The following is a 27,317-nucleotide window of genomic DNA, read 5'->3' as shown; positions in this document are numbered from 1 at the left end:
CCATGCTTCGTGGAGGTAGAGAGGCTGTTTCCGATACCACGTGAAGTCTGGGGAGGATAGAGTGTATACAAATCTTACCAAACCTTACCCCTGCCTCGTGGAGGTAGAGAGGTTGTTTTCGATACCACAAGTAGAGTCTGGGGAGGACAGAGTGTACACCAACCTTACCCCTGCCTTGTGGAGGTAGAGAGACTGTTTTCGATATCACAAGTGGAGTCTGGGACGGATAGAGTGTACACAGACCTTATCACTGCCTCGTGGAGGTAGAGAGGCTGTTTCCAATACCACGAGTGAATTTTGGGAGGATAGAGTGTACACAGACCTTACCACTGCCTTGTGGAGGTAGAGAGGTTGTTTCCGATACCCCTACCTAGAGAGACTGTTTTCGAAAGACCCTTGGCTTAAGTCAGTATTTGAATATGGATTGAAGTTGCTATTGTTGGGTTGTAACGCAATTCCAATCTCCTTTAATGAATCAAGAATTGGCTGCAGACAGGCAAATTCATGAATCCAAAAAGCTACAACTCCATGGACACAGACAACAACATACTGGTGCAATCCCACAAGCTGAGTCTTAAGGAGGGAGGATAGTGTGTACGGAAACCTTATCCCTACCCTCGGAGGTAGAGACGATGTTTCCGACAGAGACCCTCTGGGCAAGTAAAAGCATTACAAAGCAGTTCAAAAACAAAACAGATTGAAGGTCAAATCAAGGGGCTAAAAATGAAACCTAAGCATCTTACTATATCTAGTTCAGTTTTTACATCAGAGGAACTTTGCTTCATCAAGCATCGACTCAAAGCTTTTCCATCTAAACCTCCAATAAAATATCTAGCCTAGACAACCTAAAGATTCAACATTTGTACATTAACCTCTTAAAGCAGTAGTAGTTACCACACAGACCACCCGAGCCACCCGTTCCCCCGATAGAAAATTAAATAGACTAGATTAAGCTCCTAACTAAAGTATAATCATCTCTTCAGTATACATCAAACAAATAACTACTCATAGGAACAAACTCTGGCGCGGGCGACATTGGAGGGTCGTCGACAATAGTTGGTTCTGGCAAGGCTTTTCTCTTTCTGCCGATGATCATCTTGGGAGGCTCCTCAACTACAGCTCCTCCATAAATAGATTTTTTCCTCATCTCTACGACTTTCCTGTGAGAGTTCGAGTGGACAGATGGAACGAATGTAGGACTAGCAGCTGGTCGATACTCTGGGAATAGACGTCCTGAACGGTAACGAACTCCACAAGCATTGCATAGTGACTTTGGCCCCAGAGGTCCCTCTCTCCACTGAGGTGTCTTTGTGACTTCACAATGTGTGCATTTTTTGACGAAACTAGACTGTTGTGTGGAGGTTATCTTCTTCTTGGAAACATCTGGTATCTGTGGCACTGTATCATTGATCTGTTGCACGTAGCATGTCGTTGATTCCTTGGCACCTGATAGAATTGGCAATCTTCTCTTCTTCTCTTTACCCTTTTTGGCATCACAAATCTTCTTGGATGCAACTCTTGTAGAAGATATGGGAGCCATCAAAACCCATGGATTAACAGCTGAAGGTCGCGCACGCTTGGAGCGAGGACGTACGGGAATGACAGTGTCATGTTTGATTGGCTTGATGGGTATACTCTTTCCACCAGAGCAAGAATTGCTGCCTTCAAGAACTGAAACTGGGCTCTGTGTCTGGAATGTACCGGTGGTCCCTTGGACCTCGGTAAATTTGATCTGATAGTATAGCACTAAATTAGGAATTCATTTGATATAATAAGTGAAAAACAGCTTCTGCACTCTTATCACTTTTTAAGAGTTACGATAACATAATCAGTGTAGTCCCACAAAGTAAGGTCCGGGAAGGGTAGCGTACGCAGACCTTACCCCTACCTCTGAGGTAGAGAGGTCGTTCTCAAGAAAAAAACAGTCCAAAGCAGTCCAGGAAAAGAAGTAACGGAAGTAGAAGAAACTGCAGATAGTAACCGAACAGAAACTACGACAGAACAATACAATAATCGAGGTACAAGGAATCAACATATGGTAACAGCAATTGAAGGAGGGGCAATAATACGACTCGTTAAGAGTTGATTACAAGAATTTAACTCAGAAACTGTCAGAAATAGAAGAACTAAGAATTTCCATGAGTTCGGTTTTCAAATACTTCTAATATTCGAATGAATATCCATGCAATACACGAAAAGAAGCTGAACCTTAGCACATTAACCAATAACCAGTGACAAACATGTCTTGATGGACTTGCATGTCTATATATGTAATTCTACAAGATGAAAATGTTCTGCTGCATCTGCCAAAAACGCAACGAGTGCACAGAACAGCTTTAAGCAAAGTATCATTTTAATAGCTGTAAGGGTTTAAGAAGTTAAAACTAGTTTACTAAATTCAAACATAAAACAGAAACATGACTGCTTCACCAGGTGAATATGCCACACAAAAAAAACATTTTAGATTTTTATGTGCTCATATGAAATAGTTAGCTGCGGAAAAGTTCATAATCCTTTGGTCTCGTGAATTCTTATATTAGGTGGAATTTTTCCAGCGAATTGCTTTCTAATACTTTTCAACGTAATGGATTAGTTTTTTCTTCTTCACAGAAGCAAGATTGATGTGCCTTAAAGAATAATCTTCACTTTTCGTAATCTTTATGCTCAGCGATTTGAGTGCCTTCACAAAGGTTCAATGTTTTCTTATATGAAACATACAAGTTACTCTTCATTGAACGATCAAAACCCCCAACGACAGATAGGTTATGAAGAAAAGTAGAAGAGACTGTGCCTTAACATCACTAGTTGCAAGAAATCATACTAACTTATATACGCCACATTACAAACTTCATGCTTTAAGCAAGCAAAATACTCACAAAGTGAACTCATATACCTGGCCAATCCCGTCCAGCATACACTATAGCACTCATATACCTGGCCAATCCCGTCCAGCATACACTATAGCACTCATATACCTGGCCAATCCCGTCCAGCATTCACTATAGCACATGATGGACGATTGTGATTGGGAGCAAGCAATTTCCACCAACGAACTTTCATTAGCAGAAACAGCTACCAGCCTATCGTAACCCAATCTTCTATTGTAGATTCTACATTGGAAACACTTACCCTTTCCTGATAAGTACACCATGTTGTTTTTCTTTAATGGCGCCAAGTTTAAGTCAAAATTAAATATATTTCATCCTTTCTTTTCAATCAGTAACGGTTTGCAATCTGGGACAGTATATTCAATTTTATCGTTCAGGCAGAACTCCATGCAACAGTTTCTGGCCTTCATTCATGAAGCTTTTACAAATGAGAAACTAGGAAGCACAGGAAAACACAAAGAAAGAACAGGTGTAACAAGGAAACAAATAGAATTTTTTTATTTTTTTGCTCGGCTGTTTGGGGAGTGCAAAAGACTACATTTATTGCAGAAAAAAGAAAAGCAATGCCAACACAATCACTTTAAGACAGTTATATTGCATATTAAGAATCAAGCATGGTCATACGATACCACTACATGCGAGTATAGCCGAATTCACTTCATGCTATTGCTTTCGTATGTGAATTATTGAAAACTGTTGAGGCATGGCAGGAACATAAAGATAACAGTACGTGCTAGTAAAGCCAATTTCACTCCATGCCATTGCATTAATATGTTCATTATTGAAAACCGTTGAGGCATGGCAGGAACATGAAGATACAGGACATGTGCAAGTAAAGCCAAATTAACTTTTCAGGGAGCATTAACAAAACAGTAACATAAGAAAGAACTAAAAAGTCAAAATAGTAAAACCCCGTAACCATAAGTTTGCACCAACTACCACATTTATTTACAGCACAAAAGGAATTGAAAAACACACATAGCTAAACAGAGCATTCGTACATACATAAGCTCTACAAGAAAACATAAAAACTTACAGGAGGATAGAAATCTACCATCACATTCACCTGACCATTGCCAATCTTGCCCAATTCGAAAACATTGTTCACCCTTATCATCAGCAACATAATAAAGAACTAAAAATCAACTACTAAAACTCCAAACCATAAGTTCGCACAAACTACCACGTTTATTTACAACACAAAAGATATCGAAAAACACACAATGGCTACACACATCATTCATACATACACAAGCTCTATAAGAAAACTTAAAAACTTACCGTAGGACGGGAATTTGCCACCGCATTCACACGACCACTGCGAACGTTGCCTTGAGGCATGGGCGGAAAACTCATTAGAGCCTCGGTAGGGATTGGTCCAAGAAACTTTGACTCACTAGAATCCCACTCTACACCTACTCCATCCTCTTCCAAATTTTCCATTGGAAAATCCAAAAAATTGAGTATGTCCTCAAAGTCATCATCAACAATAGGATCATTAGGACTTCCATCCATATAACCACCATGTTCAACCATAGTCATCTTCTTCTGAGGTACAAAAAAAAAAAGGATTGTAACTTTGTAACACCAAAAAGTTGTAACAAGATATTAACAACTAAAAGTATTCAAAAAAAACTCATGCACAATATTTATACATGTAACTCACCATATAGATTATATTTTTTTTCCAAAATTATCCAGCACTATTTAAGTAAATAGATTACTAGTAATGTTTACATGGATTTATATTACCTATTTAAATTTATCCATATAAGGCTACACGTGTTATTTTTTTTTAACTTATGTAAAACATAAAGTTAATAGAGACATATTAGGTGACATATATTAAAAATTATACCAAATAAAGGATTCTAATTAGAATCTAAGTATAAACTGAATCTTCCTAAGTATAAACTGAATCTACCTAAAACACTTACCAAAATTAATTAACACATCTAATTACATTAATTATTTTAAAAAAAAAGAATAATCCCAAAAAATATGGAAAATCCTTAATGATTTAGCTAGATTAATATCCCTTAATAATACATTAAATAAAGAGAATCTTTTCATCCAAATAGAGTAATTCTTAACCAAATTAGGAAAAAAAAAAAAAACTTTATATTTTTTTTAAAATAATTTTGCTCCTAATTTAAAACGACAACGTTTTAGCTGTCACTTTCCTAAACAGTGCCATCAACCTCAAAAAACTTTTGCCCTAAACATGTCGGCTGGTCTAACCAAAAAAATGCAACAAAAATATGGAAAATTAATCTTAAATTAACCCAAAAAATTCAAGAATTTTACATTTTCAGTGACCCATTAAGCAAAATTAGCCAATTTTAACAAAAAATTAGCAAAAAAACTCCATTTTTTTAACCCATTTACCTCAAGAACAAAAAAGATAAAACTAATCCCAAATTAACAAAAAAAAACTGCATTTCAGTGACCCATTAAGCCAAATTAGCAATTTACACCAAAAAATTAGCAAAAGCTCAAATTTTTAAACCCCATTTTGCTTCAAACAAAAATATAGAAAATTAACCCCAAATTAACCAAAAAAAACTCAAGAAATTTACATTTATTAAACTAAATTATCCATTTATACCAAAAAATTAGCAAAAAAAAAGAAAAACCTCAAAACTTTAAACCCATTTCGCTTTATAAACAAAAATAGAGCAAATTAATCCCAAATTAACCAAGAAAAATTCAAGAAATACACATTTTCAGTGACCCTTTAAGCCAAATTAACCATTTTTACCAAAAAATTAGCAAAAAAAAAAAAAAAATCAAATTTGTAAACTCACTTGCTTCAAGAAGGTGTAACAACATGAGGTAGGGGGTGGGTGGGTGGGGGTTGGGTTCCTTTAAAAAAATGAAATTTTTGGTTAAAATGTTGAAATGGGTATGTGAAAAAAGGGACAAAATTGAATTTTTATGCATGTAGAGAAGAAGTATAATTTACCTTAGGAACAAAAAAAACCCTTAAACCCTTGAGAATGCCATTGAAGTAAAAAGGAATATAGGTTTTTGGTTTTGGTTGAGAAGAGAGGAATAAGAAAAAGATAGGGTATGAAAGTGAGGATATAGATAAAGGGGGAAAAAACAAATAGATTTTTTTATTTTATTTTATTTTAGTAAAAGGAATGTTGAAAAAAAAAAAATTAGGAATTTTGAAAATTTCAATTTTTTTTTGACTTTAGGTTTTTGTGCCAAAAAAGGTGAGAGAAGGGTGTGTTTGGTAGGGAGGAGAATATTACAATAATGATGACAGCGATATATTCAGTGTAGTCTTATAAGTAAGGTAGTATATGTAGATCTTATCTTTGTTTTGTGAGTTATGACGGTCGAGCTCGTCTTGGACCAAGCCACGCCCTTTTTGGGCCGATTGGGCTCATGCAATGTCAATGTCAATGAGAAATGCATCTTGAGCCAGGGGTATATTGAAAAGAGGCAACAACCTTTCTATCCCACATCTGAGGTAGTGGTATGGACTGCGTACACTTACTCTTCCCACACCTCATTTGGTGGGAATAAACTGAACATTTTGTTGTTGTTGTATCTTTATTTTTGCGAGTAGAAAAGTTATTTTCGATAAGCTCCTGACGTTTATTCAGTGTAGTTCCACGAGTAGATTCACAATACATCTAGTATAGTCTCGCAATTAAGGTTTAAGGAGGGTGGTATGTAGGCTGATCTTACCTTTATTTTTTTTGGGTAGAGAGGTTATTTTCGATAAATCCTCAATATTTATTCATTGTAATCCCACAAGTAGATTTTTGGAGGGTCATATGTATGCAAAATTTTACCTATATTTTTGTGAACATAGAGAGAAGATGTGAAATTATTTGGGAGAAAGTGAAAGTGGTTTCGGTGGGGGACAAGATGTGAAAAGTGCGGTTGTGATGGTTCGGGCATGTGATGAGGAGGTGCACGGATGCTCTAGTACGAAGGTATGAGAGGCTGACTATGAATGATTTTAGGTAGGGTAGAGGTAGGCAAAAGAAGGAGGTGATTAGGCATGATATGAAGCAGTTACAACTTACGGAGGACATGACACTTGATAGGAAGGTGCAACAGACTCGAATTAAGGTAAAAAGATTAGTGGGTAGGAGTTCAATCGTTATAACAGGGAAGAGTGTTTTCTTTCTATCTGCACCTGGAGTTTCTTGTTCATGGTGTTTCAATGATGTCACTGATTTTGAATAGATAGTTTATAGTGGTACCTTGTGGGTGTCTAAATTCTTTTAGTATCTAGTCGTGTGTTATTTCATCTTGTTGTGTGCTTTTATGCTTTTTGTTTGTTATACTATTATATGTCCTGAACCGAGGTTTATCGGAAACAACCTCCCTATAACTTTACCCTCCCCAGACCTCACTTTGTAGGAATACATTGGGTATGCTGTTGTTGTAGAAAGGTTATGGTAAATCCTCAACACTGATCCCGTATAGTCCCACAAATGGGTAACAACATGTTTAGAGTAGTCTCATAAATGGGGCTTAGAGAGGATGGGATATACACAAAACTTATTCCTATCGTTGTGACTAAGAAAGTAATTTTTGGTACACTCTCGACACCTATTCAGTTTTTTCATGTTTAGTTGATTATATTATTTGAAAGATATAATCTCTAGAAAAACAAGATCATTGAAAACGAGAAATGACTTCCCTAATGAAAGTCTGATGTAATTTCAAAAACAGGATTTGAGAAGGGTGGCATGTACGTAGTCTTACTCCTAATTTATGAAGGTAAAGAAATTATTTTCAATAGACCTTCAGCTCAACTCATCTCATCTCTATAATTTTTTTCTACATAACATATAAATACTTTCAAAATAAACTTCTTTTAACATACTTATCATACACTAAAAAATATATAACAAATTAACTTTATATTTCAAAAATCATTTTTCCTTGCTACCAAACACACCCTTAAATTAATGAAACAATGATAAATGTGATAGGGTGAAGTGGAGGAGCATGGAAAGTAAAATGGTCGGCGGATCATGTGATTGTTTTGGAGGGGAGAAGTCATATTATTATTTTTTGATTTTCTATCCGATGTTCAGTACCTGCGTTGGAGCCCGACTAATTTGGATTCGTGCCGCGTAGGTCCCCATTCGACGGAAAGCGCTCCCTAACAAAGTTTTTTCCATACCCAAGATCAAACTCTAGACCTCTGATTAAGGGTAGAGCAGCCCCATCCACTGCACCACAACCTATGTTTGTCATTTAAAACAAACTCTTTACGTCACAAAGTAGAGATACAACTGCATACATTCATCTTCTTCAGATTTCACTTGTGAAATTGTTCTATACATGTTGTCGTTGTCAGCTTTTTCAATAATCGTAATGTTTGGATCAATGTACATAACTTTGATTTGTTTCACGAAATATCTTTTAGCTTTTATCAACAACAACAGGTATTACGTAACTATGTTATTATTATTGTTTTTGTTACTAGATGCAAATAATTTTTTTCAATAATTTTTATGGTATGTGGGACCTAAAGATTGATGAAAATGTTACTAATTTGATAATTGCTGAGCTGTTAAGTGGGGTCCAAATTTGGTTATGGTCCTTCTGACCAAAGGGTAAAACAGTAATATCCCATTTCTTAAAAAGAATTTTGTCTTTTTGGGTTCTATTTTTCTTTGACCCCATAAAATAAAATAAAATAAAATTCTGACACTAATAATTTGATAATGCACATGGTTTAATGTTACTGTGAGCTGATTGGACATTTTTTTTTTTGTTGAAATGATTTTTAATTATTATTTTTTTGTATTTTTTAACCATTATTATTGGAATAAGTTTTGGAAAATAATTGTAATTGAAATAGAATTTCACATATACATGATGTTTATCGATCTAGAAAATGTAAGTATTATAGAATACCACGAAAAATCCTTTGATAGATGCTAAAAATGTTTGCGTCGAATATAAATGTATGAATAAATCGATCTAAAATTTATTATATTTATACAAAAAATTTAGATTGAATTTTTACTTGGTACGTTGTTGTTGAATTGAGCTAATGATAAAGAGATTGAAAATAAATATTTTGGAAATTAAAAAAAATAAAATTATACAAAAAATTTTGACCTAGGTTTTATCAATTGAGAGTTATGATTAGTTTAGTTACTTTATTTTAGTAAAAGGAAAAAGGAGAAGTAGAAGCTAAGGGATGAGATAATTCTCTTTTCTTTTATTCCAAGACATATTATATGGTTTTACACTCATAAAGAGAAAAAAAAAAGCAAAAGAAAAAGAAAAAGGACTTTGAAATTCAACTTGTACATCACTTTTTTCTTGAATAATCGTGATGTCTGAATCTACTTGCACAGACCTTAATTGAATCTACGGCAGACCTTAATTGAATCTACGAGATATCTGTTGCCTTGTACATCACTTTTTTTTTTAAATAATCGTGATGTTCGAATCTACTTGCACACACCTCAATTAGTTCTCCGAGATATATGTTGCCTTGTACAACACTTATTTAAAATAATATTTAAAATAATCGTGAGATGAAGTGTACGCAGACTTTATCCAAGGCCTATGTCCTTAAAAAGAATTGTTTTCGATAGACCCTCAGCTCAACTTACTATTAGAAAAAACATATAGCATTAAGAACCAAATGCACTTCATAAAGGTAGAGAGACTGTTTCCGATAGACCCTCGACTCAACTTACTATTAGGAAAAACATATAGTGTTAAGAAGCAAATGCACAAAGAGGTTATTTCCGATAGACCCTCAGGCTCAACTTACTATTAGAAAAAGCATATAGTACTAAGAACCAGATGCACCTTGTAAAGGTAGAGAGACTGTTTTCGATAGACCCTCAGCTCGACTTACTATTAGAAAAACATATAGTACTAAGAACCAGATACACCTTGTAAAGGTGGAGAGACTGTTTCTGATAAACCCCTAGCTCACCTTACTATTAGAAAAAACATATAGTAATAAGAACAAGATGCACTTTATAAAGGTAGAAAGACTGTTTCCGATAGATCCTCGGTTCAACATACTATTAGAAAAAACATATAGTACTATTTACCAAATGCACCTTTACAGGTAGAGAGACTGTTTCCGATACTCTCCGCTCAACTTACTAGTAGAAAAAACATATAGTGCTAAGAACCAGATGCACCTTGTAAAAGTAGAGAGACTGTTTCCGATAGACCCCTAGCTCACCTTACTATTAGAAAAAACATATAGTAATAAGAACAAGACACACTTTGTAAAGGTAGAAAGATTGTTTCCAATAGATCTTCGGTTCAACTTATTACTATTAGAAAAAAACATATAGTACTAAGAACTAGATGCATCATGTGAAGGTAGAGAGACTGTATCCGATAGACCCTCGGCTCAACTTACTATTAGAAAAAAAAAACATATAGTACTAAGAACTATACTAGAGAGACTGTTTCCGATAGACATTCGACTCGACTTACTATTAGAAAAAACATATAGTACTAAGCACCAGATGCACATTGTAAAGGTAGAGAAACTGTTTCCGATAGACGCTCGAGATAGACCCTCGACTCAACTTACTATTAGAAAATAACATATAGTACTAAGAAGCAGATGCACCTTGATTGTTTCCGATAGACCCTCGGCTCAACGTAGTATTAGAAAGACATATAGTACAAAGAACCAGATGCTCCTTGTAAGGTAGAGAGAGTGTTACCGATAGACCCTCGACTCAACTTACAATTAGAAAGAACATATAGTACAAAGAACCAGATGCAAAAGAAGAGAAGTGAAACTGATATAAAAAGCATAAAATTTTACATTAAGCTTTTGCTTTTACCCACAAAATTGCATGGGAGTATAGTTAATGAGGCTTGAACAATCAAAATCTTACATGCTACCTGAGCTATTTCTTTTCAATCTTCCTATTCAATTTCTTTTTAAACTTTTTATAGGTCAGTAATGTTGGTGATATCATAACTTAAGTTTTGATGTTCTTCTTTTTGCAGTTACAAATAGAACAGCAAAAAGAACCAGAAAGAACACGGAAACAGCAACAGAAATGGCTTCCCAAGAAAATGTACGATAGGAATTGTCGAAGACAGTGTCCAGCTGGTTCTGCAAAATAACACAACCTGGTTGTCAAACAGAATGCTCTAGTTGAAAACAACCATGTCTGATGTAACAATTACTTAGGATAGGATGAGACGTTAACAGGCACCTACGCTTGTAGCTAATGCAAAGATGAAAGATACAACAACAACAACAACATACCCAGTGTATTCCCACCTAGTGGGGTCTGGGGAGGGTAAAATGTACACAGTCCATACCACCACCTCCGAAGAAGTAGAGAGGCTGTTTCCGATAGACCCCAGGCAATACAAAGATGAAAGATATGTTGAAGAAATGAGAGAGATAAGAGGACAACATCAAGTAAAAGGAAAGTTCAACTGTCCAAGTCTTGAAAATGCAACGTGGAACGGGTTCATTGATGGATAAGTTATAAAATACCTCTCTATCTAGATTCATAATTAATATGAAATGATCATGCCAATTGGAGGAACGAATAATGATTCTCCCCGATTAAATGTATTATCTATTGTAAAGCTTATGCAATGAACTCCGAGTGACACACAACAATAGACTCCTAAAATAACAGGGAAGAACTGGCTGGAGGATAAAAGAAATGAACCATTAAGCAGAGAGTGACTTCCAAAACAATTGTAACCAGAATGTGATCATAACATGCACATGATTATTATTACTTATAAGCAAAAGTTCGTGGTCTTCCTTAGTTATTTATTTATCCCATTCAGAATCAAGGGCAATGGGCTATAGTAAAACTAAAACCTAACTGGATAACATGGGCACTTACCGTTACAACCTTGCTTTGTAACATGCGTTTGTGTTGATTTGCAAATATCGTCTGGGCATATTTATAAAGCTCCACATCGAGGTGGTTTAACAATGAGATCTCCTGAAGAAGGGCTTCAGACACCTGACGACGTCCCTATCAAATTGAAACTATGATGATAAGAGGATTGAATCCTTGACAAATTTGAAACCAAAATGTAGGACTGTGTAGGCGAATACAATATACTTTGATTCATACTTTAAAGTTCACCAATGCTTGTCAAGGAAAATGAAAATTGCAGGAGATTGAAAAACAGAACGCTGTTTGGCTACAATACCTCCTTCGTGAAATTTGCTGGATATATTTTCTTTAGAGAATTTACACGTCTTTCAGACTGGCTCTTCCTTAAGTTCAAAATGCAGCTTTCATATGCATCCATGAGTTTTCCTGCAGTCATCTGTTATGGTGGCAGAAAAGTTACAGTTTGGAAGTGCTCATACGTTGCCGTTAGAACAGAAACACATCGTTTGGACTTCATAGCAATGGGCTTACATTTTCTTTTGCTGCTTCACCTCGTTCATCTGATGAGATTTGATTGGGCTTTTGGTATGAGCTGTTGCTCTGAAGTTTGAGCAAAATGAAGGATTATGTTCACGGCTTAATTTGATATTCACATAGGCACTCAACGCCAATAGGGCGATTTATGAACACATATCAAGAGAGAGAAAGAGCTTACCTGGTGATAAGTCGTATCAAAATCAGATTCTAGCAACGACGAGCTCTGTTCTGTACAAAACCAGATGATGTAACCGTCAAAACTAGAACTACGTATCGTACACTTCAGCTTGAACAGCATTAAATTCTAGCAGAAACTGTGTTATTGTTGAAACATTTCTATAAACTCAACTTTCGTAACATTTCTAAAACCCAATTTCTAATTCTGACCAATTCTGGATTTTTGATGAAGAAACAATTATTTCCTAAAAAGTGGGACCACCAAAATAGGCCTCTCGTAAGGTGGAAGCTTCAGTGACAGGTTCAATACCCCGCCCCATCAAGAAGAACCAAATATAGCAAAGAAGTGTATAGAAGAGTCACTGTTTGGTTTGTTCAAATTGATACTCATCCATTGACTATTATTATATGCTGCCGTTAGAAGAAAAAAGGTAATATTTCTAGCTGAGGCATCAAATCAGTTAAATTATAAAGCTTCTAAACTGACCAGAGTTGTTCTTAGCAGGATGATCACCATGTGATCCTGATCCAGTGAACTGTGAAATTGCCTGAGTACCGACTACATTTGCAAACATGGTGGCTGATTCTTTGTGGTTATCTGTGAGTCCAACATACAGCATATTGTCCAACCTCTTCTGCAAAAATTTAAAATTATCTACCATAATTCCGACCATCATCAAGAAGCAGATGTAGCAGAGTATATTAAATAGAGTCAAAACTTAATTTAGCATGGCTTGATTACCTTTGCAACCTCAAGCACATAATCTCCAAGAGACTGATACTTCAGTACACAGTGACGAACGTCATGTGCCTCTGTCAGATAAGAGTTGTTTGTAAGTCCTGCGACCTATAAATTAGACACTATCAGGAAGATGAAACAACTTCAAGAGCATTTCTTTTGGTTTGAGAGAAGGGAGCCCCAGTGAGGTGGGAGGGGTTGTGACTTGTGAGAAAGAAAGAATCAGGTGTTCCTTTTCTTCCCATCCTTGAGAATTCAACGACTACGCTTTAACTATGATGTTGCTTTCTCACTTGTCAGACACACGAAATGTTGTATCATAGCAGTACAATCAACTAAATTGCTACTTCTTTATCCCGGGTTACTAGATTATCTGATCATCTTGAGCCGGGGTTCTATCGGAAACAGCCTCTCTACTTCTTTGGCGGTAGTGGTATGGACTGCGTATATTTTACCCTCCCCAGACCCCACTATGTGGGAATACACTGGGTTTGTTGTTGTACTAGATTATCTGATCTCAGTAAATTTTACTAGTATTAACCTACTTTGTATGCCAGGTTGGGGTAAACTGATCCTGGACTTTCTTTTCTTTCTTCTTTTTGATCCTATGCTTCATGGTTATTGTGATATATTTGTGACATTGTGCGCAAAGACAATTATTAATGTGGGCACAAAAACAAATTATGCAGAACCTACATAAAGTTGTACATGGTTATCTAATCGTAAACATCATCAAACAACTTGACATGTCACAAGCACTCGAATTTACATGACTTCTGAAAACTAGACATTATATACATAATATACACAAGCCACAAGCACCCTTAATCTATCATACTTCTTAAAACGAGTACATACATAATTAACCCCTCGCATGGATTTGGGTACATATAAACTAATTTATCAACTATAACTAAATGAAGCATGAAGTGGAGGTGACACTCTCCTTTTATTATTGTTAAAGCGATGGAAACTAGAGAAATATCAAAGCAAGCAGGTAAAGCCAGTTGAAGAAAAGCTCATTTAACTCATTTTATTCTTTGAAAGGGATGGGAGAGGCATCTCTTAACATCGGCCACTGGTAAGTCGTGAAGCAACAGCACACACTCTTTTCGGAAGCAGGAATAGTATACGTTTGCTTATAACAGAAGATAGTTTTAGCTCAATCTGATGATGTGGACGTTAACCTTGAAGGAAGTGACACAAATGCCACAGTTGTTGAAAAGCTTAAAAATGTGGCCGTCTGGCAGTAGCAAATGCTATTTGAGTTGGAGGATGGATAGGAAGGAGGCCAGTTAGATGAAGATATGGAGTACAGCTCCCTTGTGTTTAGATGAAAAAAGGTAAGACAGATGGAAAGGAGGCCAGTTAGATGAAGATATGGAGGACAGCTCCCTAGAGTGTAGTCTACAGGCTCGGACGAACCTAATAGCTTTGCCTCAGACCTCGTATTTATCTTTAAAATACATTGACTATGTATAGATTATTAATTTAGAACCCTGTAACTTAAAAAGATCAGAATGAACCCATAAGCTTCAAAACCTGGCTCAGCCTCTGCAAACAATCAGTCACAAACTATTCCCAATGTGAACAGAAAAATATATGCCTCATGATACAGCATTTAGCCCGCAAGGCAATATCTGTCTATCTGAGACTGGTCTAGGGTCAAGAGATTCAAAGATGATATCGATTTGAAATTCCATTTCAGTTTGCCAATCTCTTCTGAAACAAAGAAACAAAAAAGGCCCAACCACAGTTCCAGTAACCAATTAAACAACAATTAACCAATCAAGCAGAAGAACAACCTGTTATTTATTAGTAAAAGATCAACATAAGCATGTCGTTCACAACCTTCCCCCATAAGTTCCGAGTTGGATCTCTAATTTAAGCTTTTGTAGAACTCCAAACAATAGAAAGCAGAAAAAGAAAAAGAAGGTGAAAGGTTTCAAATTGTAAATATAAAATCAAGAAACACCTGAAATGTGGCTCCGTTGTGAATGATGTCCTGAGCAATAGGGTTGTTGATATACTCATGTAGAGGCATCACCATCTCTTTCGTGTCATATGGATTAGTGCTTGTAACAACAGAATGACCATGTTGTTTTCTTGCATCCCTCTGCAGTTCAGAGGATATGCAACATATTAATGAATATTGCAAGACAAATTCATAATGTAACAGAAAAATGCAACTAAGTAGCATCTACTGGTTTCGACTAAGAAGCATCTGAATGAAACAGAGGGGCAAAGTGTGATGAAGTGTCTGACAAACTGGACATCCGTGACTATCACTGCCTCAAGAATGAATGATACAAAGTACCGATGACACTGTGGAACATGCTCAAAAAAAAAAACAATGATACTTTCATCGTCCGATGGCAAGGGAGCAGTGAATGATCAGTAGAGGAACCCATTCAACAATGTGGGCTAGTAAAGAACCATCTGATAAGCATATTGGCATTGACAGAATCTGAATATATTTGGGCACTCAAGGTTGTGGCCTAGCGGTCAATGAAGTGGGTGAGAACCATGAAGTCTTAGGTTCAAATCCCAGCTAAGACAAAAAACACTAGGCGATTTCTTCCCATCTGTCTTAACCTTGGTGGATAGAGTTACCTGATGATACCTGTTGCTGGTGGGAGGTGGCAGGTATCCCGTGGAATTAGTCGAGGTGAGTGGAAGCTGGCCCAGATATCATGGTTATCAAAAAAAGAATCTAAATACATTTGGAGGAAGAGGAAGGGAAACTAGATAAGGCAATTATGCTTTTCAGATTGATATATTTAGTTGAATAAGGCTTTTAGATATATATGCTATAATTTGTTAAGCAAACTTAGATAGTAAAGCTCACTGGACAAGATGATGAATTGACAAATGCTGTTACGAAGACATACTCGAGCAAATAGATCTTCTCTCATCCAAGGGACCAAATACTTCCATGGCCAGATATCTAGAGTGCTAACTGTATTTTTTGAACGCACCCGTCCAGACATTTTGGTGGCAGATGTTAAGTTAGGGTGCACCAAGAACCTGGCTGCTACCTCCACAGAAAACTCGTAGGCGCTAAAAACACGGTCAACTGGATTCCTAAGGATTGTCACCACAGAAGTTTCATCCTTCGGAAGTTTGGACATCATGCTGTAGTCGTCATGAGTAACCAACAACCTGCATTTTGGTTTTCTGCACCAGCAAAGAAACGAAGTAAAATTGAGAGAAACCGTTAATAAATTTCCTGGAATGGAAAAAGGTAAAGGGCAAAGAGGAAGCAGAAAATAGATAGAACAAATTGTACTAATCAGAATTGTTTCTGTATTATATTACCATAGGAAGACTGGCTGAAGCACAAGCAGAGCGATTTAGTGCTCCTGCACACTTTAAACTGATTGATAATAGCTTCGACCTTGGATGCTTTCAAACAAGAAACAACCAGATCTTATAAAATCTGTACTTAAGTTTGTCAATCCATTTATTTCTTCTCGATAAAACTAAATACTTTGATTCCTTTAATGAACCCACTATAACTCTAACTTCCAAAAGACACAAACAGGAGTACAACAAATAATCAAATGGATAGAAGTGGCCCTATCATCATCAGTGTTTACTTTTTCTAAGACAGCAACATCAGTTTTAACTCTCAGAGGCTCCACTGGAATGTCTTATGTAATTTTTCATTTCAAATGAAGTAATAAGTTTGCTTTGGTGATGCTCCATCACTACTAGACATTAATTTCCAGGAAAAGGCCTTCTTATAGCTTCTAACAGAAAATCTAACAACTTTGAAAATAGTAATGTTCAATATTTGCCAAACGACTTAATACATGAAGAATGAAGAAATCTATCACCTTGGATCAATCCTTAACTTATCATATGAACGCGGACACTCCAAAGAACTGGCATAAAGCTTTTTAAGAAAACTGCACAAACACGACAATATAACCATTAGCTAATATGCATGTTATATTATGAAATAATTCATAGAAACAGTTCTTTTCCTTCTATCAGTCAAAGGGAAAGGAATTTATCGAGGGAAACCATTTTTACCAATGAAAATATGTTCGCCCTCCAGTCCTGGGGACATGAAGAAAAAAGAGCAAGTTCTGCAAGACATGTTTGTCATTTTTTACTTCCAAATCAAGTGAAGACGATGCCCACTGCTTGACAATGTGTTCGCACTGATTGAAACCATCTTTGCTCTCAGTTGCGTTTGTTATGGTAGAAACTGGGCACCAAATAACATTATCAATTTCCAGATAAATATAAATCCCCATTGCCCTAAAGTGAGCTCCATGACATGCTTACGAGCAAATCTCTATCAAATTCATATGAATTGTATGCATAATGCATCATGCAAAACTTCACGAACAAAAAGAAATCCCTTTTGCCCTAAAGTGAGCTCCATGACATGCTTATGAGCAAATCTCTATGAACTTCATATGCATCATGCAAAACTTCACAAACAAAAAATACACGCACAGATATTTTGTTTTATATCCTCATCATGACAGCATTTAAAACATCAATAGGATGAAACATCCAACTTTTGATCAGAAGAAAAATTTGGTATTGGAGCATGGTTCACTAGTCTCATGAATACAAAAGCAATGTCTAGAAGAGTCTTGGGGATCGGTGTGGAGACTCCTATACTTATATTCGAGAGGATATAGGATATTTAGGAAAATTCTACTCTTTGATTCTTTATCGTGCGTTCCTGGTTCAACCTAACTCTTTAAATCTCCTCATTCCATTCTCTCACCGATGGTGAGGACACACTCTCGGATTCCGATGTCAAACATTTGGGATGTCATCGTGCGGTATGGAGTAGGAGGTTGTATCGAGAAAGAAGAGGTAGGCCAAATTGATTCGATTGATTTAGACTTAGACCGCAGATATGATTCGAAGACAAATTGAGTGAGTTGTGATTCGGATTCTGTTGTTTGGTAATATTCATAGGGAAGGCGAATGATGGTTTGAAGAACTGCATAATCACCATATCTTTATGATTAGTTGTTCAGCAACGGGAGGAGTACATGTATGACATAGCCTGTATCAGAAAGAGCGTTGATGACCTGGAATGGTACAATTAGCAGGATAACCAGGTAACAAGCATTGTGACTTGAAGACTATAATTGAGGAGGAGGTTGACATAAGAAGGACGGGTGTGTATGAAGAGTTTTTCTTTCAATCTAACGAAGTGGAGGTGCAACGAAAACGAGAATATTCGATTTTGGTGATACGATAGTCACAGGATGAAGTGTCTACTTAACGATGGTCACGAGGTGTGCTAACTTTATGCAAATTGCTTCAAGGGAGAACTTGTTTTTGCTGCTGAACTTTTCTAAAAATAAAGTTCAAAGACTCAATCGGCTTGTTTTAACAAGCTTTAGTGTTCTCCCGAACCCAAGAAGCGAAAAGGAAATCAAGAGATGAATGTACTAGCCAGAAGTACAACGCCCATGCTATACTACTAGTACTAGAAATAAACGAAGAGGTATAGTATTAAACAAGTAGATAGTAAGAAACCATACATTTCTTCAGGACATATAACCAAAATCACAACATTAAGTGCAAAAAGTAGTCAATCAATAAGAGACATACCTGAAAACAGAACTACCAAAATCACAAAAACATCAAATATATGACCTTTCTGCCTCATTCCCACCTCCAATCTATACCAGAAGTCAAACTGAAACGACCCAAAAAAAACTTTTACAATCAGAAACCTCCAATGAAGTGTATACACTCGTAGTATTCAGGAATCAAACCAAAAGATTCAAGCTTCATCACTTTTAACAATGATACACGAGCATTAGTCCAAAATTTTAACATTCACCCAATAAAAATCCACAATAAAAGGAGGGCGGGCGAGTTCTTTAAATCCAGCTAGTTGAATTCAAAATGCACATACACACACACTCAGAATTATTCAAGAATCAAAGTAAAAGACTCAAACTTCATCACTTTTAGCCATGATAAACGAGCATAGTCAAAATTTTAACATCCACTCCCGTACAAAATCAAAGATAAAAGGAAGGCAGACGTGTTCTTTAACATTCAGCTAGCTGAACTCGAAAGGCATACACACACACACACACACACATATATATAAATATGAATATAAATACACACACACACACTGGAATCATTCAAAAATCAAAGTAATCATTTAAATTTAGCATTTGCTACCTTAAAATTATCACAATTTACTGCCCATTCACCTATGAAAACACCAGTAAAACTCAGCTGGCTGAATTCAAAGGGCATACACACACTCAAAATTAATCAAGAATCCAAGAAAACATTCACATTTTAGCATTTCTAACCTTAAAATTAAAATTTAACACCTACCCAGCTATGAAAACACCAACCCAAAACTTAAAAATTCAAAATTTAGCATTTCTAACCTCAAAAATATTTAACAGCTACCCAAAACTCAAAAATTCAAACTTTAGCATTTCTAACCTTAAAATTATCAAAATTTAACAGCTACCCAAAACTCAAAAATTCAAACTTTAGCATTTCTAACCTCAAAGATTATCAAAATCTAATATACACACAACTCAAAAATTCAAAATTTAGCATTTCTAACCTTAAAATCACCAAAATTTAACGGCTACCCAAAACTCAAAAAATCAAAATTTAGCATTTCTAACCTTAAAATTATCAGAATATAACACCTACCCAAAACTCAAAAATTCAAAGTTTAGCATTTCTAACCTCAAAAATTATCAAAATTCAACAGCTACCTAACACTCAAAAACTCAAAATTTAGCATTTCTAACCTCAAAAATTATAAAAATTTAACAGCTACCCAAAACTCAAAAATTCAAAATTTAGCATTTTCAACCTCAAAAATCATCAAAATTTAACACCCACACGGCTATAAAAACACCAGCTCAAATCTTGAAAAAATAAATTTCCCTCTTTTTTTTTTTTTTTTTTTTTTGTGTGTGTGTGTTTTAATTACCTTTAAAAAACCCACAAAAAAATGCATAAAAAGATGAAAATTAATGTAAAAAAAGGGTCCAACCTATTTATAGAAAATCGAGATCTCGTGTTCATAAATATACACAAAAACTATAGACAAACTTCCTCCACTTTTATGCAAATGCAAAAATGGCGGGGTCCACTTTTCTACTATCGCCGGCAACTTCTCCAATCGGAGAAGTGTCCGGAGATTTTTTTTGGTCACCGGAAAATTGGAATAGTGTGGTCGGTAATGGATTAGTGTGAATGAATTTATTTATTTGTTTCTGTGTTTAATGGAAAATTAAAGAAAAAAGAATAAAGCATTTATTATACTAGTATATTGTTTTAGTAGTAACTGAAAATGTTTTCTTTTATTTATTGATTCGTTTGGTACGAAGGATAACAGATAATTAATGTCGAAATTAATTTTAGAATGAATTTATTGTATGGTTATCTTCGTTTTATTAAAAATAAATATTTTATACTTCCTTCGTCTCAAATTAGACAAAAAAAAAATCCATAATAGGTGTATTATGGTAAATTAGGCATGTTATTAATTATTTTCTTAATTAACGTGTCGTCTCAATTTGGGATGGATAATTTGAGACTGAGGAAGTAATATTTGTTATTTTAGAAAAAATAAGGAATAATTAGTTGTGTTTTTCTACTTTTATTCTTAGTTATAAATATGAAGATATATTAAATATAGTGCATAAAAAGAAATAAATGAGGGTAATTTAGTTGATTTAGCATATAATTATTTTTCTTAAGAAAAGTGTAAATAAAAATAATGACAAATATTTAGAAACGAATGAAGTAGTAACTGAAGTTATTTTCTTTTTTCCTTGGGTTCGTTTGTTACAGAGAATAAAGATAATAAATCTCGTGATTAATTTTAGAATGAGTTTATTCTATATTTGATTGAAATAGAATACATTGATAACTCATTTCGTTATAATTAATCTCAAAATAACTTATTTTCAATCAAAGACCCTTAAATGTTTTATATGAAATAAATAGGAGTATTATTTAGGAAATAATTTTATGAATTATTACTTTTATATTTGAATTAGTAGGCGTTTATGTTTCTTAGCTGAAGTTTTATTAACTATTATCAAAACATATCTTGAAGGAGACTAGGTTAAGCGTGCGATAATTTAATTTGGTCATGAAATTTCATCTTTACGGTAGTTGACCTATTAATTTAGAGATGTTTTTAAAATAAATAGACGATGATAGTTCAGATAGAAAACTCATAAAAAATAATATTTCAGGTGTATCTTTATTATTATCTTAAGATAAATTTGAGAAAACTATTACATACAACATAATAACATCATACCGAATATAATTTCACGAGTAAAATTTGAGGAGGATGATGTATACGTAAATCTTACTTGTGAGGATAAAGAGGTTACTAAAGACACTTGATTCAAGAAAAGAATAATAAATCATGTATGAAAAAAGAAACGTAGTAACAAAGAAGATATCGAGAATAAAGAATTATAACAATAACAAATAATACAATAACCGAAACTAAAAATTACTATTGAAAGTTGAAGATCAGTAATAACATTAGCAAGAACCAAATATCATTAAATGAATTTCCCATTAAAATACATTCATAGGGTATAAAATGGTAAAAGTCTAAGAAGAACTTTACGATATTTATAAATTATAGTATCCAATTGTACGAAAATAACTTTTAAAACTTAACATAACAACTAAAATCATTTTTTTTAACTCTATATATAACAGACGATTTAATGCATCGAATATCTATGTGAAATTTCACTCTAATTGTTGGTTTTGGATTAGTAGTGGTGGGTCCATCACTTCTCCTTTTATAAAAAGTATTTATTTTTATATTATACACTTATTTGAAAATTAGGAAAGTAATCCCTGACTTACAAGTTGGATGTGTAAAACTTTAATTTTGTTCTTAATAATCTTTTCCTTTCCTTTTCTTTTCTGATCTGTAAATCTCTTAGAACATTTTTACAGATTGACTAGCCCTATAGATTAAAAAAATTTTAGAAACACATTAAGGTTTCAATCCGCATTTCCTATTTTTTTCTCGTTTGTCCTAAGACAGACTATGTTCGCCTCTCTGAAGCATCTCTTATTATTTAATAGATCGTCTTGAACACAACCACCATTTGCACCGTTTCATTCATTTGACCATCCAAATAGCCCTGCCCACCAAAACGGACCACACTAGGCCGTTCCCCCGCTCCCTGGCACGCCTCGATTGATTTTTGGCCCATTTCACGCTCGGACCCTGGGCACACCCTCCGAATCGTGGGCTATAGCACACCGATTTGGCCCGAAAACGTCCCGCTTGCACCGTTTCGCCCGTTTGACCACCAAAATAGCACCGCCCACACAAACGGACCATACTACGTCGCTCTACAGCCTCCTTGGTACGCCTCAGTCGATTTTTGGCCCATTTCACACCTAGATCCTGGGCATACCCCAGAACCATGGGCTATAACACACCGATTTTACCCGAAAATGCCCCTTTTGCACCCTTTCACCCGTTTGATCACCCAAATCACCATGCCCACCCAAACGGACCACACTAGGCCACTTCTTAGCCTCCCTGTCACGCCTCGATCAATTTTTGACTCATTTCATGCTCGGACCCCGGCGCACCCCTAAAACCGTGGTTATTATTACACACCGATTTAGCTCGAAAATGCCCCGTTTGCACTGTTTCGCCCGTTTGACCATCAAAATGGCCCCGCCCACCCAAACAGACCACACTAGGCCGCTCCCCAGCCTCCCTGGCATGCCTCGGTCGATTTTTGGCTCATTTCACGCTCGGACCCCGGGCATGCCCCCGGAATCATGGGCTATAGCACACTGATTTGGCTCGAAAATGCCCTGTTTGCACCGTTTCGCTCGTTTGACCATCCAAATGGCCCCGCCCACCCAAACAGACCATATTAGGTCGCTCTCCAGCCTCCCTGGCATGCCTCGGCTGATTTTTAGCCCATTTCACGCCCGACCCCCGGGCACACCCCTAGAACCGTGGGCTATAGCACACCGAATTGGCATGAAAATACTGCGTTTGTATTGTTTCGCCCGTTTGACCACCCAAATGGCCCTGCCCACCCAAATGGACCACACTAGGCCTCTCCTCAACCTCCTTGGCACGCCTCGGTCGATTTTTGGTCCATTTCACGCCCGAACCCCGGGCACGCCCCTAAAATCGTGGGCTATAGCACACCGATATGACTTAAAAATTTGTACCATTTCGTCCGTTTGACGACCTAAATGGTCCCGTCCATCCAAACGGACCACACTAGGCTGCTCCCCAGCTTCCCTGGCATGCTTCGATCTATTTTTGGCCTATTCACGGTCGGACCTTGGGTGCACCCCCGGAACCATGAGCTATAGCACACCGATTTGGCCCGAAAATTCCCCGTTTGAACCGTTTCGTCCGTTTGACCACCCAAATGGTCTCGCCCATACAAACGGACCACACTAGGTCGCTCCCTAGCCTCATAGGCATGCCTCAATCAATTTTTGGCCCATTTCACGCCCAGACCCCGGTCACACCCCCAAAACCGTGGGCTATAGCACATAGATTTGGACGAAAATACACCATTTACACCGTTTCGCTCGTTTAACTACCCAAATAGCCCCGCCCACCCAAACGGACCACAATTACGTTGCGCTCCAGCCTCCTTGTCATACGTCGATCAATTTTTGGCCCATTTCACACCCCGATTCCAGGCACACCGCCGAAACCGTAGGCAGTAGCACACCGATTTAGCCCAAAAAATGTCTCGTTTGCACTGTTTCACCCGTTTGACCACCTAAACGGCCTCGCCCACCCAAACGGACCACACTAGGCTGCTCCCAGCCTCCCTGGCATGCCTTAATCGATTTTTAACCTATTTCACGCCCAAACCCCTAGTACACCCCTGAAAACCGTGGATTATAACACACTGATTTGGCCCGAAAATACCTCATTTGCACCGTTTCGCCCATTTGACCACCCAAATAGCCCCACCAACCCAAATGGATCACACTACGCCTCTCCCCAACTTCCCTAGCACGCCACGATCAATTTTTAGCCCATTTCACGCTTGAATCCTGGATGCACCCCCGGAACCATGGGCTATAACACACTGATTTGGCCCAAAAATGCCCCGTTGGCATCATTTTGCCTGTTTGACCACCCAAATGGCCTCACCCACCCAAACGAACCACACTAGGCCACTCTTTAGCCTCCCTGGCACGCCTCGATCTATTCTTAGCCCATTTCATGCCTGAACCCCTGGAAAACCCCAGAACCGTGGGCTATAGCACACCGATTTGGCCCAAAAATGCTGCGTTTGCACCATTTTGCTCGTTTGACCACCCAAATAGCCCGGCCTACCTAAACGGATCACACTAAGCCGCTCCCCAGCCTCCCTGGCATGCCTCGATCGATTTTTGGCCCATTTTAATCTCGAAACCCTGGCACGCCCCCAGAACTATGGGCTATAACACACCGATTTAGCCCAAAAAATACTTCGTTTGCACCGTTGCACTTGTTTGACAGCCTAAATAGCCTCGCCCACCCAAACGGACCATACTAGGCTGCACCCCAGGCTCTCTAGCATGCCTTGGTCGATTTTTAGCCTATTTCACGCTAGAACCCCAGGCAACCCCTGGAGTCGTGGGCTATAGCACACCGATTTGGCCCGAAAATGCTTCGTTTACATTGTTTCACCCGTTTTACCACTCAAAAGGCCCCGCCCTCCCAAAAGGAACATACTAGGTTGCTCTCCAGCCTCCCTGGCATGTCTCGATCAATTTTTGGCCCATTTCATACCCGCACCCTCAGAATCGTAGACTATAGCATATCGATTTAGCTCGAAAATGCTCCTTTTGCACCGTTCTCGTTTGACCACCCGAAAAGTCCCGTCCACCTAAACGGATCACACTAGGCCGCTCCTCAACCTCCCTGGCATGCCTCGTTTGATTTTTGGCTCATTTCACACCCTAACCCCTGACGCACCCCCGGAATCATGGGCTATAGTACACTGATTTGACCCGAAAATGATCCATTTGCACTGTTACACCCGTTTGACTACCCAATTGGCCCCGCCCACCTAAACGAACCACTCTAGGCCGCTCCTCAGCCCCGCAGACATGCCTCGGCCAATTTTTGGCCCATTTTATGAGTGAACCACGGGCACACAACCAGAATTGTAGGCTATAACACACTGATTTGGCCTGAAAATGCCCCATTTTCACTGTTTCGCCGTTCTGACCACCCAAATAGCACCGCCCATCTAAACGGACCATACTAGACCGTTCCCCAGCCTCCCTGGCATGCCTCAATCAATTTTTGGCCCATTTTATGCCCAGACCCTTGCTGCACCCATAGAACATGGGCTATAGCACATCGATTTATCCCAAAAATGCCTCGTTTGCATCGTTTCGCCCGTTTGACCACCAAAATGACCTCGCCTACCCAAACAGACAATACTAGGCCACTCCCCAACCTTCCTGGCATACCTCGGTTGATTTTTGGCTTATTTCACCCCCGTACCCTGGGCAGACCCCTGGAACCGAGAGGTATAGCACACCGAATTGGCCCAAAAATTTCCCGTTTGCACCGTTTCACCTATTTGACCACCTAAATGGCCTCGCCCACCCAAATGGATCATACGAGGCCCCTCTCCAGCCCCTCAGACACGTCTCGATTGATTTTTGGCCAATTTTACACCCGAACCCCGGGTACACCCCAAGAACCGTAGGCTATAGCACACCGATTTGACCCAAAAATGCCTCGTTTACACCATTTCGCCTGGTTAACTACCCAAATGGCCCCACCCACCCAAACGGACCACACTGTCACACCTCCTTTTACATACTCCAAAAGATTTATATTTTAAAGTTCGAAAGGGTTTTATTATTTAAGTGACAAGAAATGAAAATTTGTTTCGGAAAAAGAATTATTTACATTTTTTATTCAGAGTCGCCACTTGACATAATTTGGTGTGCCAAGTCGCCATTGGAAAATCCTTTTCAAAACCATTTGACTCTTTAAACTGGTTTACGAAGAGAGTCTCCGGCTAAGGAATTCTGTTGACCAAGGGGAAGATGTTAGGCACCCCTCGATCCCGTGGTTCAACCACGGTCGCTTGGTAGAGTGTGTCGACTATTTTGGCATTACGAAAGGTATAAACCACACAAAAGCACGCAAAATAATCAAACAATAAACAAAATAAAACAATCCAAAAATGTAAAGTCCAGTCTAATTATACAGTCCGAAAAATAGAAAATACAAGAATATAAATCCTAGTCTAAACTAAATCTAGACTAAGCTCCAATGCCTTACCCGATGCCGCGGGCCTTCATCACGATCATTTTTCGCCAACATGATACGTCGGGGCATTCCCCGGTGAACAAATACAAGTGATCTCGGGGCATTCCCCGGCTAAATGAATACATTTGAATCAAATACGATAAACTAGAAAGAAACATTCACGCGCACATTCCAACATCCAACGAAATACTTATTCCTAAACTTTGCCTACCCGAACCAATGATTGCCTACCCATAGACCTATCACACGAGACTATCGAATTTAACCTAGTCGATGCTTATTCTGAATTAAGCGACTATCAATGAATCAAATAAATTAATGTTCACTTTTTTCAATGTTTTCAATTCCCGCCCCCTCAAATCTCATTTTTTGATCAAACAATCAACTTCAATATAGAAGCATCCAATCAAATCCACGACAATCACAGATGTTCAAACATGCGATCAAAATATATTATCAATCATCACGAAACACGCAAATCACAACATCAATATATCAAATTGAGTAAAATGAAAAGGAGTTGAAAAATTGAACCTTAGAAGAAGCTTTCGAAATTAACGTGTTATTCCAATTAAATTCGGGTTCTCCGCATCCAAAACCTTTGATTCGAACCTCAACAACAGACCAACTCCAAATCTAGTGTCAAAAAAAAACCCCAATACCCCAATAACTCCGGTGAGCTGCGATGACTGAATCCGATGTGTAGATAACCAAATCCGGCCAGAACTCGCCGGAAGGAGTTTAACTGAAATGAATGTCACCGGAATCGCTGAAAACGACCAGAAATAGTCGATTCCGGCGAATCTCGATATGCTTTGATGTTTTTTCGG

At 37.5% G+C, this 27,317-nt stretch overlaps 2 protein-coding genes across 2 annotated transcripts; both read right to left on the bottom strand.

Annotated features, from left to right (window-relative positions):
• Nucleotides 1-718: 718 nt before the first annotated feature.
• LOC107847839 (GATA transcription factor 11) lies at nt 719-5,996 on the bottom strand. The gene is made up of 3 exons (XM_016692375.2): nt 5,854-5,996; nt 4,170-4,436; nt 719-1,732 (listed from the first exon to the last, which is right to left on the bottom strand). The coding sequence occupies exons 2-3, from the start codon at nt 4,428-4,430 to the stop codon at nt 980-982; spliced, it is 1,014 nt and encodes a 337-aa protein (XP_016547861.1). The 5' UTR covers nt 4,431-4,436; nt 5,854-5,996; the 3' UTR covers nt 719-979.
• A 4,643-nt stretch (nt 5,997-10,639) lies between these two features.
• LOC107848027 (protein-tyrosine sulfotransferase) lies at nt 10,640-20,495 on the bottom strand. The gene is made up of 13 exons (XM_016692681.2): nt 20,218-20,495; nt 18,786-18,873; nt 17,232-17,409; nt 17,033-17,104; nt 16,085-16,370; nt 15,169-15,309; nt 13,197-13,301; nt 12,942-13,089; nt 12,456-12,505; nt 12,272-12,340; nt 12,057-12,176; nt 11,741-11,875; nt 10,640-10,983 (listed from the first exon to the last, which is right to left on the bottom strand). The coding sequence occupies exons 2-13, from the start codon at nt 18,841-18,843 to the stop codon at nt 10,840-10,842; spliced, it is 1,506 nt and encodes a 501-aa protein (XP_016548167.1). The 5' UTR covers nt 18,844-18,873; nt 20,218-20,495; the 3' UTR covers nt 10,640-10,839.
• Nucleotides 20,496-27,317: the final 6,822 nt, after the last annotated feature.

This window comes from Capsicum annuum, chromosome 11 (assembly GCF_002878395.1).
Source record: "Capsicum annuum cultivar UCD-10X-F1 chromosome 11, UCD10Xv1.1, whole genome shotgun sequence".
Taxonomy (NCBI): Eukaryota; Viridiplantae; Streptophyta; class Magnoliopsida; order Solanales; family Solanaceae; genus Capsicum; species Capsicum annuum.
The sequence above is the reverse complement of the archived record's forward strand: the minus strand, read 5'-3'. Positions and strand labels throughout refer to the sequence as shown.

Excerpts from the sequence above, each read along its gene's own strand:
- LOC107848027 (XM_016692681.2), bottom strand. The coding sequence starts at position 18,843 with ATGAGGCAGAAAGGTCATATATTTGATGTTTTTGTGATTTTGGTAGTT. Across the intron at positions 16,371-17,032 it reads AAGTTAAGGATTGATCCAAG|AAAACCAAAATGCAGGTTGT; the intron begins GTGATAGATTTC and ends TTGCTGGTGCAG. Across the intron at positions 13,090-13,196 it reads ATGTGCTTGAGGTTGCAAAG|AAGAGGTTGGACAATATGCT; the intron begins GTAATCAAGCCA and ends AAATTTTTGCAG.
- LOC107847839 (XM_016692375.2), bottom strand. The coding sequence starts at position 4,430 with ATGACTATGGTTGAACATGGTGGTTATATGGATGGAAGTCCTAATGAT. Across the intron at positions 1,733-4,169 it reads TGGCAAATTCCCGTCCTACG|ATCAAATTTACCGAGGTCCA; the intron begins GTAAGTTTTTAA and ends CTATACTATCAG.